The 15,527-nt window shown below is 35.2% G+C and overlaps 1 protein-coding gene across 3 annotated transcripts in view; it reads left to right on the plus strand.

Moving 5' to 3' along the window:
- The window catches only part of FGF12 (fibroblast growth factor 12), a 576,324-nt gene that overhangs the window by 542,218 nt on the left and 18,579 nt on the right, over positions 1 to 15,527 (plus strand). For all 3 annotated transcript variants that reach the window (XM_054504271.2, XM_064581207.1, XM_054504272.2), the window contains one exon: positions 10,592 to 10,790. In XM_054504271.2, the coding sequence (XP_054360246.1) occupies positions 10,592 to 10,790 (199 nt within the window). The remainder of the gene's footprint in view (positions 1 to 10,591; positions 10,791 to 15,527) is intronic.

A 15,527-nucleotide genomic window follows, 5' to 3' on the forward strand; every position in this document is an offset into this window, starting at 1 on the left:
CCAAATTGAGCCTTGAGCAGCATTGCCTTGATTAACCTATTATAGGGAAAACACATTTTTTTGAATTATACAAGTAGAGTGACTTTTCTCAACCTACTGTTCAGGCTAACCCTTCTGGCTTGTGATATCAGATATAACCTAAAAAGTGTAATTGGAAGTAAATAAAGTGAGTGATATTCCAAGTACTAGTCAGGTACACCTTTGTTGTCTCTTAATGATTCAACCTTATAGTGAAGGTATGATTAGTATTAACTTATAGATAATAAAGCTGAGCTTCAGAGAAATTAAATGACTTGTCCAAGTTAAAAAATTAGGGATTTGAATCTTTGCCTCCAAAATTGTTTCCAATATACCACAGTTTTCATTACTTTATGATGATTTAAATTTACTTTGTTGTCTTGTAGGGTATTGCAAGGAATGTGTTAACAAAGAAGCTTTATTTTTAGAGAAATTAGCTCAGTAGTTTTCCAGTCAAAATTATCTCAAAAGCATATAGGTAAAGATTCCATATCTGCTGAGTTTTTTTTAAGTTATAAAATTAGATTTGTTCTAATCAAAGCAACTCAGTTTAAAAAAAAATACTTCATTTAAGATAATGTATTTTAGCATTTTTTTGCCTCTTGTCAGGATGGAAAACAAAAGTTCTCTTGCTTGACTTAATATCATTATGTCTGACAACACAGTTGACAGAACAACTATTAATATACCAAGGATTTTCAAATTCTGTACATCTAAAAGCCATTAAAAAGTTAGCAAACTAGAAGCTTCACATCCAAATATTCAAAGGTTATAACCAAAGGAACTATCTATCTCTGGAGTTATTGGATATAAATTGTTTTGCAAGAATCATCAAGTTTTTTATTTCTTTCTTCCATATATAAAACCCAATAAAAAGGTAGCTCAGTAAACAGGGAAGATGCTTTTGTATATTAAAAAGATTTTGGTTTTTGTGCGCCTGGGTGGCTCAGTTGGTTAGGCGACTGCCTTCGGCTCAGGTCATGATCCTGGAGTCCCGGGATCGAGTCCCGCATCTGGCTCCCTGCTCGGCAGGGGGTCTGCTTCTCCCTCTGACCCTCCCCCCTCTCATGTGCTCTGTCTGATTCTCTCTCTCTCAAATAAATAAATAAAATCTTTAAAAAAAAAAGATTTTGGTTTTTAATTGGAAAGGAAAAAAACAAAAATGAGAAGGCCCTTTGTATCTAGCATATATTTGAAAAGTCAGTAATTTTTACATATCATAGTCATTAGTCATAACTACTTACAGCAAAGTTTATTTCCTTGGATTACATTTTTTATTTTGTTTTCCTGATAACAATATATTACCAAATTTTTGGTAGGTAAGCACTGTTTTTTAAAATAACCATATCTTATATGGATTCCTTAATTTCAAGAAATTATTTAACTATTGAATATGAAAAGGCTATGAAAAGTTTAAATCAAAAGGGACATATGAGTTTGCCTAGTTTAACAAAATTCTCTTTTACACTTAGGGGAACAAGGAACCTAAGACAGAAAGTGATCTTCCCAGTTTGAACACAGATTACAGATATACAGGAATAAAAATCTAGGTTTTATGAGATTCTTTCAGAATAGATTTTTTTTTAATTCCAACAACTATGGCATGCATGGAATATGAGGGAAATTAACAATCATGGTGCTTACCTTCATAGAACTAAATTCATATGTAATATCATGCCAACTAGTGATAAGTTATGGAGAAAAAAAGCAAGGTAAAGGATTAGAAAGTGAGGAGGAGGTGCTAAATTATGTAAGGTAGTCAGGGAAGCTCTCTGAGATAGTCATATTTGAGCAGTGACCTGAATGAAATGAGAGCAAACTGTGTTAACATGAAGACATTTTCAAGAACTGAGGATCTCAATTGTGAGGGACTTGAAGTGGGTTATGCTTGTTTTTGAGAAATAGCAAGGAGACCAGTGGCTGCAGTGCAATGAGTGTTCATTCATTCATTGCACATTCATCCCATGGTGTATTGTAGCTAGAGCAGTAAGGAGGAAATGGAGATCTGCAAAGAACGGGATGAAAATAAATTGTAATTAGGCTACCATTTAATTATATTAACTGTACAGGATTATACAAGTCATGTATTCCTAGTTGAGTTGGGAAGCATACATTTTGCAAGTAAAGCTAGAAGGAGCAAAAGTGGTTGTGAGTGATGTCATTCCAAAATGTAGAGACTTTATGGTTCTGAAGTCAAAGTCTTCTGTGTGAAATAAGTACTTTCAAATAATTATATAGGTCTTTATTGGTATCAAAGAGCTTGTACATGTGTTATGTAATTTGACCATTATAGTTCCATGTCTGTAGTAAACATATCTTCAGTTTATAGTAGAGGAAATTGAGGTTCAGAGAGGTTAACTGATTTGCCAAAGTCAGTTTGACAATTTGGAAAACTGTTAGTGCATAATAAGCCAGAAATTTAAAGAATGCAAATGATTTTACAGAAAATATTTGTTGTGCATTTCTTCATGTGTTGTGGGTAATTTTCTTTTTCTAGTCTGTTCATTTTATGTTTTATTATCATTATCATTATTATTTTTATAGGAACTTGCGAATGGTAAGTTTTAACTTAGGCAGTTTTACAAGCACTATTTAAATAAAACATGTAAGTATGTGCATTATATAATGGCCTATAATAAAAAGTGAGAATTAGAATAAGTGAGCTGGAGGGAAAACATTTTTTCTTGAATAAATTATGTGATTCAAAAGTGTAATGTTTTCATCTTGAACAAAAATTGTCCACAACTTATGAATGAGTGATTGTTATTGCTATAAAATTGCCATGCATGATATGCTAGCTAATTATGTGGAAAAAAACTTGATTTTGAAAGAAGAACAATGGTTTGGGGAAATAATATTTGTCATTTTACTTAATCTTCACCACTTTTTTTTTTTTGGACACTTCTGTGGTTTTTTTTTTATTACAAGTAATGTACATAAAAAGTGTGCAAATCATAAGAGTGCAGTTAATTTTCATAAAGTGTAACACTCATGTAACCAGCTCCCAGATCAAGAAATAGGTAATTACCAGCATCCCAGAGTCCCTCCCCTTGCTTCATTCAAGCAGCTACCCTCCCTGAACACTATCCTGAGTTCTTTCACAGTAGATTAGTTTTACCTGCTTTTCACCTTTATGTAAATGGAATCATACAGTGTGTAGCAGTTATTTTTGTTTTTTTGTTTGGCTTCTTTTGCTCCACATTATGTTGGTGAGACTCATCCATATTATTGCTTATAGTTGTATTTTATTTATTCTCACTGTTCTATAGTATTTTATGATTGTCTGAGCATACTGCATACCCATTCTACTATTGATGGTCATTTGGGTTGTTTCCACTTGGGAGCCATTGTAAATAGTGTTGTTATGACCATTCTTGTATATGTCTTTTGGGAGATAGATAGATAGATAGATAGATAGATAGATAGATATAGATTTCATTTGTGTATAAATCCAGGAACAGAATTGCTGGGTCATAGGATATACTTATATTTATAAATACTGCCAAAGAGTTTTCCAAAATGCTTTTACCAATTTATTCTCCTATCATTTATGTATAAGAGGTCCACTTGTTCCACATCCTTGTCAACACTTGGTATTTTCCATCTTTTCATTTCAGCTGTGCTTGAATACAACTCACGGTGGATTATTTCCAGCTTTTTTGAAGTATAGTTGACAATTAAGAATTGTATATGATATATGTATATTGTGAGATATTTATCACAATTAAACTAATGAACATATATATTACTTCACATAACTACCATTTTTTTCTTTCTTTCTTCCTTTTTTTGGGGGGTGAGGGTGCCAACACTACCTTATGGTCCAACAATCAGTCCCACTTGGGAATAGATCCAAAGGAAATGAAATCAGGATCTTGAAGACATAGCTACGCTCCCATCTTAATTTTAGCATTATTTACAATAATGAAGATAAGGAAACAACCTCAGTATCTGTTGGTGGTTGATGGATAAAGAAAATATGGTATTAATAAATATACAGTGAGATATTATTCAGCCTTAAAAAGAAGAAAATCTTACCATTTGCAGTATCACAGATTAAGCTGGTGGATATTAAGCTAAGAGAAATAAACCAAATGCAAAAAGACAACCCCCACTTAATCTTACTTAAATGTGGAACTTTGAATAGTTAAACTTGTAGAAGCAGAGAGTATAATTATGGTTACCAGGGGTTGGAAGGGGGAAATGGGATATTGCTCAAGAGGTATCAAGTTTTGGTTAGGTAAGATGAAAGGTTTAGAGAGCTAATGTACAACAATGTGACTGAAGTCAACAATATTTTGTTATATACTTGAAATTTACTAGGAGGGCAGATCTTAAGTGTCTTCACCAATTTTTTTAATGTTAGAATTACTATCTCACTTTATAGATGTAAAAACAAAGATTTATCAAAATTAAATCAAGTTTTGGTTAGGTAAGATGAATAGGTTTGGAGAGCTAATGTACAACAATGTGACTGAAGTCAACAATATTTTGTTATATACTTGAAATTTACTAGGAGGGCAGATCTTAAGTGTCTTCACCAATTTTTTTAATGTAAGAATTATTATTTCACTTTATAGATGAAAAAACAAAGATTTATCAAAATTAAATGGCATGTCCAAGATCATACAACTAAAGAAACGGAGTCAAAACTGTCATTCCATTCTGTCTTATCACACAATCTTTGCTGTTTCCTTGACTTGGAATATTTTGATTTAATTCAATAAGAATAAATCGAGTGCTGAATACACTGGACTTCCTAATAAACATTGACAAGTAACATGGTTTTGTGAGCAAAGCTCAGAATGTCTAGAATAGGAGAAAAACCATGATACAAGAAGCAGAGTGAATTAAATACTGCAAAAAAAAAAAAAAGTAATACTATGAGAAGCTAAATGAAGGAAAGTTCATGATTACGCATAATGACTGAGAAGAGCATTTGTCTTGGTCCTCTTGGATAGAGAAATAGAACAACCTAAGCAAAGTACAATTGATGTTGGGAAATGTGGACATGTCAAGGAACTCATACGTGATAAACACATTATTGGCAGTGATAGTCAATCATGAAAAAAATATAACATTTTAACCGTCAAATACCCTAAAGGTCTCCTTATTCCTCATGGTATTTATGTTTAAAGGAGAAGGCCATTCAAATGGAGGTGGAAAGGGCTAAGGCTGATATAGTTAGGCCTCTGGGGAAGAAGGGCCTCATCCTGGGCAACGGCAGACCCTAAGACCGGGAGGGGAGAAACCAGAACAGTGCAGAGAGAAGAGTAAGGAAGAAACTGCATATGGGAGAGGGATCAAAGTAGAGTATGGGACTATGAGGTTGGGGATCAGAGAGAGGAACTGTACAGAGAGTAGATAAGAATCAGAGGAAATGGGGTGAGACTGGAAAGGATCCTGAATGGTTGCCCTGGGCTTAAGTGGTATTCCAATTTTCCTTGTCATCTGGATGGAAACGGGTGGGTCTTGTTACTTTTCTAGGACAAGGCAGGGTGAGAAGGTATTTGGAACGTGAAAAAAGAATTCGTCACATAATGACTTGTACAATGCTAGAACAAAAAATTGTTGTTTTTCGTTGCAAATGCTGCTATGAAAGTGAGTTCTCAAAAGTAATTTTGGAACCCTATCAAAGGTTGTGTTCATATTCCACTGAAATCCAGGTCAGCTCAAGCTGAATAAACTTAACATTTGGGAAATAGGTATTTTTAACTTATTTTTTTTAAGATTTGGAAAGATTCTAGAGTAATAAGTGTGAAAAGTAAACAGCATTTCACATATCTACATACATGATGTACATGTGGAGATGTTTGTTTCATCAACAAATATTTCTACAAACATTGCTATGTACCTACAATGAACTGATTTCTTGGGATAAGAGATATAAACACAATTCACGAGATGCAGTATAGCTACTGGTTAGTCTTTCAAAAAAAAAAATCTTCCTTATTCCACTTGTTATTTACTCTGCTTTCATTATATGCACTGGATTAATGTAGTCTAGGATTTTATCACCTTTGGCTCCAAGTCTGCTTGTCTCCATTACACACTAGATTTATTTTCGTTCTGAACACACTTTTTTTTTAACCTCAGATCCTCTTCTGAATATATGTGATTACCCAGATGTTTGCTGAAAGCTTTAGATAATTTTTTTTAAAGTATGTGTATATGTATAATTTGTTTTAGCTATAGTGGGAACAATCTATGTAGGACAAAACTTAACTTATAGCATAGGGTCCTGGATGCTGGAGCAGATAGAAACTTCATGACCAAAACACAGAATTAATGTCTATTTACGTGACTGATTGTACTTTTCTTGCTATAAGTAAAAACTTAAGAAGAATAATGAGTTGGAATTTTTGTAAATACCAAAAGTTTACAACAGGCTTCCATGTCCTTCATCTTACTTTCCTTAAAATAACTCAATTTATAGTTGCAAATGTGAAATTCAAAGAAGTTTAATCACTTACTTAAAGTCCCACAGCTAGTAGGTATGGTTCCCAAAGCAAAACTGATTTTATTATTCTAAGTCTAGGACATTTCATTTCTCATTACATAAAAAGAGGGATTATAACAACTATATTGTAATTTTTTTGATGTCCACCTTCATATTTATATTGAAACTATGTAAGTAGTGTAAAGGTTGCACTTAGAATCATTATCCAAGTTTGCTCAGTGTTCATAAGGTTTTCTCACCATTTCCAGAAGGCTGTGCCCCACAGAAGTGCCTGCACTCAGCTTCTGACATTTTTTCCACCTGAAATGTTTTGCCCTGGGCAGGTATTAGTTGCCTCATTTCCAAATTCTGACTCTGCATAACCCCCTTGAAATGACTTGACTTTTCATTTTGGATTAGGACCTGGGTGCTGTGTCTGGGCTCCACCAGCTCAGAAATTCAAGACCCAGTCCCTGCCTAATGCTATTCCTGGCTCATGTCCCTGCCTGATATCCTGGACTTTTGCAGTTTTAAGAGCAGACTTCAAACAATTGTAAAACTCAACAGAAACCTCAGAGTTCATTATTTACTAAATAAAAGTGTTATTTTTCTCATATATAAAAGACAATGTAGTAATTATCTTTGATGGAAGTGGGTTTTATGATGGCTAGTCTCAAACTGACAGCCTGGCATCATATGCAGGCTTGGTTATGCAGTAGAAAGCAATGTGTATGTAGCATTGCAAAGGAATTGAACCAGCAGCCAGGAGCTCATGGTCTAGCCCAGTGCCTGGATCTCCCTGTAACTTCCTATGACTCTCAGAGCAGTTATGTCAGTATCACGGGCTTCAGTTACTTTGTTGAGAGAGAGAGAGAGAGAGAGAGAATGCATGCACATGAACATGGATGGGGGAGAAGGAGAGAGAATCTTAAGCAGGCTCCATGCCCAGCATGGAGCTGGATGTGGGGCTCCTTCTCACCATCCTGAGATCATGACCTGAGCTGAAATCAAGAGTCTGGCACTTAACAGACTGAGCCACCTGGTGGGGGGGGGGGGAAGCTTCATTTACTTTGTTAAATAAAGTCACCAAATTTAACTATCACTAAGCAGATTTGTATCTATCTCTAAGTTTTCATGTCTGTAAAGTATACTCCTAAATAAATAGGTTGTGTCAATATATGATAATATGTGTACACAATTCCTTGTCCCATATATTTTCCTTTCTTATGTATAATTTATTCATGGAACTTTCAATAGTCCCTTAGTATCTAGGGTTGACTAGTACTGAGCTAGGCCTAGAAATAAAACCTGTGAAATTATTTTGATTAGTCTGTTTTAAAAAAATATATACCCGGGGCGCCTGAGTGGCTCAGTCGGTTAAGCGTCTGCCTTCAGCTCAGGTCATGATCCCAGGGTCCTGGGATCGAGCCCCACATCGGGCTTCCCGCTCAGCGGGGAACCTGCTTCTCCCTTTCCCTCAGCTGCTCCCCCTGCTTGTGCTCTGTCTCTCTTTCTCTCTCTCTGTCAAATAAATAAATAAAACTTTAATATATATATATATATATATATATATATATATATATATATATATATATACACCTAGTAAAATCTATAGTAAATTTTAGCATTTTCTAAGTCTTTTAACACAGTCCTGGAAGAAAGCCAGAACTTCAAAGTATCTTATAAATTTAATCTGAATCACTTTGTTTCCTCTACATGGCCATGATTAAACTTTGTCCTAATTATATTGAGACAAGGTTATAGAAGAACCCTATAGGCCCATCATTTACTTCTGTGTTGCCAGACAAGGAATATACAATAGTTTTATTCTTTTTCCTCATTTTCTCTAGTCACTTTGTTTCTCTGGTTCCTTCTTTTGTTTATTGAGATAAAATTCACATACCATAAAATTCATGTTTTAAAGTGTATGCTTCAGTGTTGTTATTTTTTTTTTTTTTTTCACAAAGTTGCACAAACATCACTACCATCTAATCTCAGGATACTTTTATCTCTCCAAAAACAGCAGCCACTCCTTATTTACCTGACCCCCAGCTCTTGGCAACCACTAATCTATTTTTTGTTTCTGGATTTACCTATTCTGGATATTTCGTATAAAGGGAATCATACAACATATGGCTTCTTTCACTTAGCATAATGTTTTTGAGGTTCATCCATGTTGTCACATGAATCAGTCCCCTGTTCTTTTTTTGTGGCTGAATAATATTCCATTGTATGTATATGCCACATCCTGTTTATCCATGCATTCATTGATAGATGTATGAATTGTTTCCACATGATGAATAATGCTGCTATGGACATCTGTGGACGTGTTTCTGTGCAGATATGAATTTCCATTTCTCCTAGGTACATACGTAGAAGTACAATGGCTGGCTCATATGGTAATTGTATGTTTAACTTTTTTGCAGAACCGCCAAACTGTTCTCCATGGCTGCTCATTATTTACATTCCTACCAGCAATATATGAGGGTGACAGTTTCTTCATAGCCTCACCAATACTTTTTATGATCCATCTTTTTTATTACAGCCTTCAGAACAGATATGAAGTCGTATTGCATAGTCTTATTTTTCTGATTCTTAACCACGAGGTTTACTTAAAATTGAGAGTGTCCTATGGTATTATATTGTTATCAATATAATATAGATAGATAATGTATATATTTATTATCAATATACAATAATAACATATATTCTATCTGTATTATATATATATACACATATGTATATAATGTTCACAATCACCTTTCCATCCCCCTTCCCATCACTTCAGTCTCATTCTCTTGCTCTATAATTTTAGAACCATTTAAAATCCAGAGAACCTCTTAAGCAGTGTCTTTTTATTACTGAAGGCCTTTTCCAACACCCATCGATGCATCACTGTAGCTTTCTGCAAATGAACCCAGGGGACTAGTCTGTGAGTATCATCTAGAAGGACATGGTTTCACCCAGCATTGGTCCCGCATATTCCTCAGTAACTTAACTGCAGGTGTAACTGCATTAAAGCATCGGGGCCTTACACTTAAAGGGTTACAAGGAAGAAATTTTTCCAGTACATCGTGAAGACAGCAGTGAATGTGTTTCACATGTAAGATTCTTATTTACATGTAGTTGAAGAAGATGCTATCACATTTGTTTTTCTTCTACTTATCTTATAAGGGAAGGAATTTCTTCATTCCATGAAATATATTTTGTCCATTTGACATGTTAGGATATGATTTCATTGCATTGATTATAAAGTTTCATTGTAAGTCACTAAACAAGACTCAGGCAGAAAAAGTGATCTTGAGAGGGAGTGATTGTGAAGCATGAAATCTGAATTATGGCATTGATGCAGGATTCTCTGTGTGTGTGTGTGCACGCGTGTGTGTGTGCATGTGTGTGTAACTTTGAATTAATCAGATAACCTTTTGGTTGTTTCACTTATCCAATGATGAGGTTGAAGGAGAGGATTTTTAAGGTTCCTTCTTGAATTAAAACTCTTATTATATGTTTCATTGAAGATCACACAATGTAGTAGTAATATTTCTTCTACTACTTATCCCTGGGTATGTTGCCTGAAATTTTTGTTCTCAAATTTTAAAAATGTTACAAAGAGATTAAATGAAAAGTTACATTAAGCAAAGAGATAGCATACTGGTGATTTTATGGAACAAACTTTGACTGCATAATAGATTTGTGTACATAGAAGGTAGTCCCTTCAAAAACATTGTGAGCCTGTGTATGCTGTGGTTGTGTTTGATTTTGATTCCCAGGGATACATTTTACATGATAAGGGCCACTAAAATGTTCAGTAGTCAATTTCTTAAATTTACAAAATATTTTACTGGGATCAGACCTGCTTACAGCCTTGAATGATGTTAGCCCAATGAGTGATTCAAGCCTGACAGTTGTGTTCCGTGAAGTAAAGATTGTTTAGGAAGTAAAGATTGTTTAGAAAGGAAATCTGTTTCTTGATTTTGTATGATGAATCTTTCTAAGTGAGTGCCTCTAAAAATTATGTTCAATTGCCTGATTTGTTCTTAATACAGGACCTATATTTCAAGTTCATTGCATTTAAGCATTTGCTAGTTCACTTTTAAATCCTTTCTCTCTTTTGTATCTTCTTTTCTTCTGCAGGATGTTTTCACTCCAGAATGCAAATTTAAGGAATCTGTATTTGAAAACTACTATGTGATTTATTCTTCCACACTGTACCGTCAACAAGAATCAGGCCGAGCATGGTTTCTGGGACTCAATAAAGAAGGTCAAATTATGAAGGGAAACAGAGTGAAGAAAACCAAGCCCTCATCACATTTTGTACCAAAACCCATTGAAGGTATGAAATGAACTTTTTTTTTTAGACCCTGATTTCTGTGTGTTGATGCCAGTTTTGCTCCTTGTTCCTTTCTCAGTGGAGTTTACTTAGAATGCAACAGATCAAAATAAAGTTTCAGAAAACATAGTACTACCTCTTCCTAAAAAAAAAATAAAAAAAAAAATTCTATTACAAATACTTGGCACTTATTAAAAAAACTGCTTGAAATAGAAGCTAGAAAATTCCTGAAAGTAGAAAAATAGCGCTAGTTACCATTTAGAATGTAATTTCCTTCTCTGTTGAACACAATAATTTAATTCCTCAAGCTACACTCTTGAAAAGCCAATCATGCTATTATAGTGCTTTAAAGTTTGCAAAAAGCCTTTAGAGATATGTTTATATCTATATATGTTTATATATGCTAATCTATACATCTTTGTGAACAAATCTAACAATAGGGTGTATTAATTTTTCTTTGTATTTTCTAAGGAAAGAAAATAGTATGCTATTTACTGTGATCAGTAAATATTTACAGTATTCAATTTTATCCTCAGTAGAGCCTGTAACCTCCCCTCTCATGATCATTTAATACAGTGTTCACTTATTTAAAATTGACTGGTGGAATAAATAATTTTATGCTAAGGAAACCCATTTTGGGCGACTTGTTGCTTGTGGAAGATGGGACTATGCTGTATTCATTCAAGCTTTTTAAGACTGGCTAAAAAATAGCAGTAACCTAGACATTTACCGATAACCTTCGTTTCTGAAAGTCACATTATTATCACTTAAAGCATTAGTTCAGCCTCCTTGTCTGTGAAAATGAGGAGACTGAGGCAGTGCATTACAATTCTGTAACAGAGCCAGGCTTTCTGTCCCCTAAATACCCCCAAGGCATGGTCAGGTAAACCAGCGTAACATCATAGCCCCTGCGGCACCATACCTATGATTGTAATCGTCAACAAACATTTGTTCAGTCAACACTGTGTTGGAAGCACTGGAGGGAAATGTGACATTCGAAGCTCCTGATCCCTCTCAAAACTCCCCTCACACCCTGTGCTTTTGACCACACAAAGCAGAACTTTCCTTCTTGTAATCTATTTTCACAGTTTGGGGACACGTGTAGTTCTTTGGCCCTCCTCTCTCCATAATGTCCATCCACTCACGTGCCTGCAAATGCCTATTAGTCTTCATAAAGGACAAATGCAAGAGTCACTGCTTCTGTGGGGCCCTGACTCTCTTCAAGTAGAATTAAATATTCTGCCACTTTATCATTGTATACAATCCTCTCCCCTAGAACTGATCACATTGTATTAAATTTACCTGTTGGCCACACTGTCTCCTCTTATCCATGGTTTGATCATTGTTTGAATGTGCAGAACAAATTTTTTTCCTCATATATCTTTGTTGCTTGTATAATATCTTGCATATCATAGAGAGACATTTAATAATCTGTCGTCAATTGAGTGAACATACGAATGAACAAATGAATAGGTAAGTATGAAGACAAAGAAGAATTATATATGCTCCAGATAACCTTATAATATTCTTGGAGATATGAGATACGTGTATTAATGTCAATAGTATAATGTAAAAAGTGATGTATTACATGTTGCTGGAAATGATATTGGGATTTAGGGAAAGAGCAATCACTTCCACCAAAAAAAAAAAAAAGATATTGAAAAGTTGATTATTTAAATGTAATTTCAAGGCTAGGCCAGGTTCAGACCATTAGAGGTGAGAAGTAGAGATCAAGCAGACAAAAACACTCAGGTACAGTGTGAATAAACTATTAAAACTTTTGCATCATTTTTTATTGGAACATAATTAACATATATGTTATACATGTATATAGCATACATATTCTATTCATTCCGGCTGTACAATATAACAATTCAACAATTCTATACATTTCTCGGTGCTCAACAGGATAAATGTACTCTTAATACCCTTTATCTATTTCACCCATTCCCCTACCCACATTCCCTCTGCTGCATCATTTTTATTTGTGCATTTATATAGATTTTGTTGTTGTTGAAACAAAAGTAGCACATATTCATTAACAATTTTTGGAGAATTCAGGAAAGTGTAAAGGAAAGGAAAAATCCACGTGTGTTATTTGCTCTTTTCATGGAAATGCTTTTCATACCAACCCCCCCAAAAAGAAAAAACACACCTATAACTTACCCTCCTATTTATGACTGCTGTCTGCACTAGTCAAGCTTCTTGAGACTGTGTGACCATCTACACATTTCCAAGAGTAATGGATTCAGTGACTACATTCCTAGTCCCAGAGCTGCCTAAATTCTATAGTTATTGCTGCATTTCAGTACGAATGTTGGAAGACACAACTAGACATTCCTAATTGTTTACTTTAGAATTAGATTTGGTTATGTACAATACAAAACCCATGTTAAGAGCAGCTTAATCATACAGAGGTTTATTCTCACCAACCAGATCAAGAAACCTGCTGTCCAGGGCCAGTTCTGTGGCTTCCCAGTTGTTCGGGACCTCAGCTATGTCCATCTGAGTGCCACTCTCCCTAGTGTGTTGTACGAGTGTGCCCTGCACTATCACACAACCACACGATGGACCTGGTTCTACTCTTGCCCCCATGATCCAACCAGCGTCCTCATTCCAGCCAGCCAGAAGAAGAAGGGATGAGAAAGGCAGAGGCAAAACCCTGTGCCAGCGTTCTCTTCTAAAAGGTCCCCATTAGCTGCCATATGATACTTAAATCCCACTGACTGCAACCCAGTCAAGTGGCCTCACTTATGTGCAGGGAAGCCTAAAAATGTACTATTTCTTCTGGATGGCTACATGCCAAATAAGTGTTCAGTTATTTTGAGAGAATAGCAGAATGGGACTGGGACAGTAAGAGCCTCTGCTTCAACCTGCCATCATCTTAACATCTTTAACTTTAGAATAGCCCTGATTTCCTAATTTGTCTCTTTATATGGCAGGAATGAAAGCTTAGGTGTTGGAGTGTATGGAATATGATAAGAATCACTTCCAAAAATGAAAACAAGAATGCAGTTGTTTCAGAACAAAGACCTTTTAATTCCCTAGAACCATCTTTGCCTTTTGTCTTAGAGAGCAAGGTTTACTTTTTTTTTTTTAACAAATTAGCTAACACTTCTATAAATGCTTCCTCTGTACATGTATTGTGCTAAACATGTCTCAGTTATCCCCTTTTTTTCATTCCATTTCTATGAAGTGGATCCTAGTATTATCCCCATTTGACAAATGTAGAAAATGAAGCACAGAGACGTTGAGTAATTTTTCTCATATCAAGCACTTGTAAGTGTCAGAGGCAGAATCCAAGCCAAGGCATTCTGACTCAAGCAAGCACATGCTTAATCTCTGTGAAGATGAATGAAACTGCTTACAGTCTGAAGTCTGAAATGTAACCTCAACATAGCATAATAAGACCCTAGCAAATGCTTTTGAATAAATGTCTCCTATATGCTTCCCTCCTTTTTAAATCTAGAATATACTTCCTCACTCCTTAGAAATAAAAGCCTTTTAGATTCATGGAGACCTTCATGTTCTTTTTTTTTTTTTAAAGATTTTATTTATTTATTTGACAGAGAGAGCGAGGGAGCACAAGCAGGGGAGCAGGAGAGGGAAAGGGAGAAGCAGGCTCCCCGCCAAGCAGGGAGCCCGATGCGGGGCTCAATCCCAGGACCCTGACATCATGACCTGAGCCGAAGGCAGATGCTTAACCATCTGAGCCACCCAGGCGCCCCAAGACCTTCATGTTCTTATATTGTAACAGACCCATGAAATTCCTCAGTTCTCCCACACCTTGTTTTACTTTGTTATCATTATTATAATGCAAAAATATGAACAAATTCCCAGTAATTCTCCATGCAGCTATGCTTTATGTTATCAAATGATGTAATTATATAATTACCATTAGTATCCAAGATATGTGCACTTGAGGTTTTGTTAGACATTATTCTACTATGCGGCGAGAACTTCTCTCTCCTCACTAGGATCCCCAAACTATTTGTGCTACCACTACTATGACTACTATTACTAGTCTTACTGCATTTATATACAGTTTACCGTTTACTAGGCAGGTCGCATATGTTCACTAAAGGTCACAACAGCCTTATGTTATTACCCTCATCTTATAGATGAAGAGACCAATATTTCAAATAAGTAAGTAAGTATGCCCTGGCCAATCACAGGGCTAGATAAATACAGAACTGGGATTGCAATCTAGGAAGCCTACTGCCAAAGCCTATATACCTACCTCCTACACTATATTGCCCTTTAATCCGAAGTAAGCCTATGGATATGCTAATAATTAGAAACGTCAGTGATAGGAAAGCAGAAATGTTATACCATGAAACACCTTGAATAGTAAGCTAGCTCTAAACCATATGGAGACGCTATACATGATATGACAAGATAAATTCATAGTGGTACATAATCAGATAGGATAGTTATGAGAATGCCATGTTAAAACTAAGCAAGAAAGGATAAAGAATATATCACTTCTTTTTTGACAAATGTTAACAGGCTTCATTTCCTCTCTGCAAAAGAAAAATTTGGAGCAGATGATTCCTAAAGTTCTTTGACAATGACATTCTGTACATTCTTTATAATCACTTTATTGTAAAACCATGTTTCTTCATGGAGCCTAGCTTAGGATTTATAAATAAAATGATTCTAAACACATATCCTTTATTGAATTATTGAATGAATAAAGTACAGTTTTATGAGCTACTCCCATAATGGGTGATTTGTAAC

The sequence above is a fragment of the Mirounga angustirostris genome, unplaced genomic scaffold (assembly GCF_029215605.1).
Source record: "Mirounga angustirostris isolate CCGP_5_RB_7025 unplaced genomic scaffold, mMirAng1.0.hap1 SCAF_1, whole genome shotgun sequence".
Lineage (NCBI taxonomy): Eukaryota > Metazoa > Chordata > Mammalia > Carnivora > Phocidae > Mirounga > Mirounga angustirostris.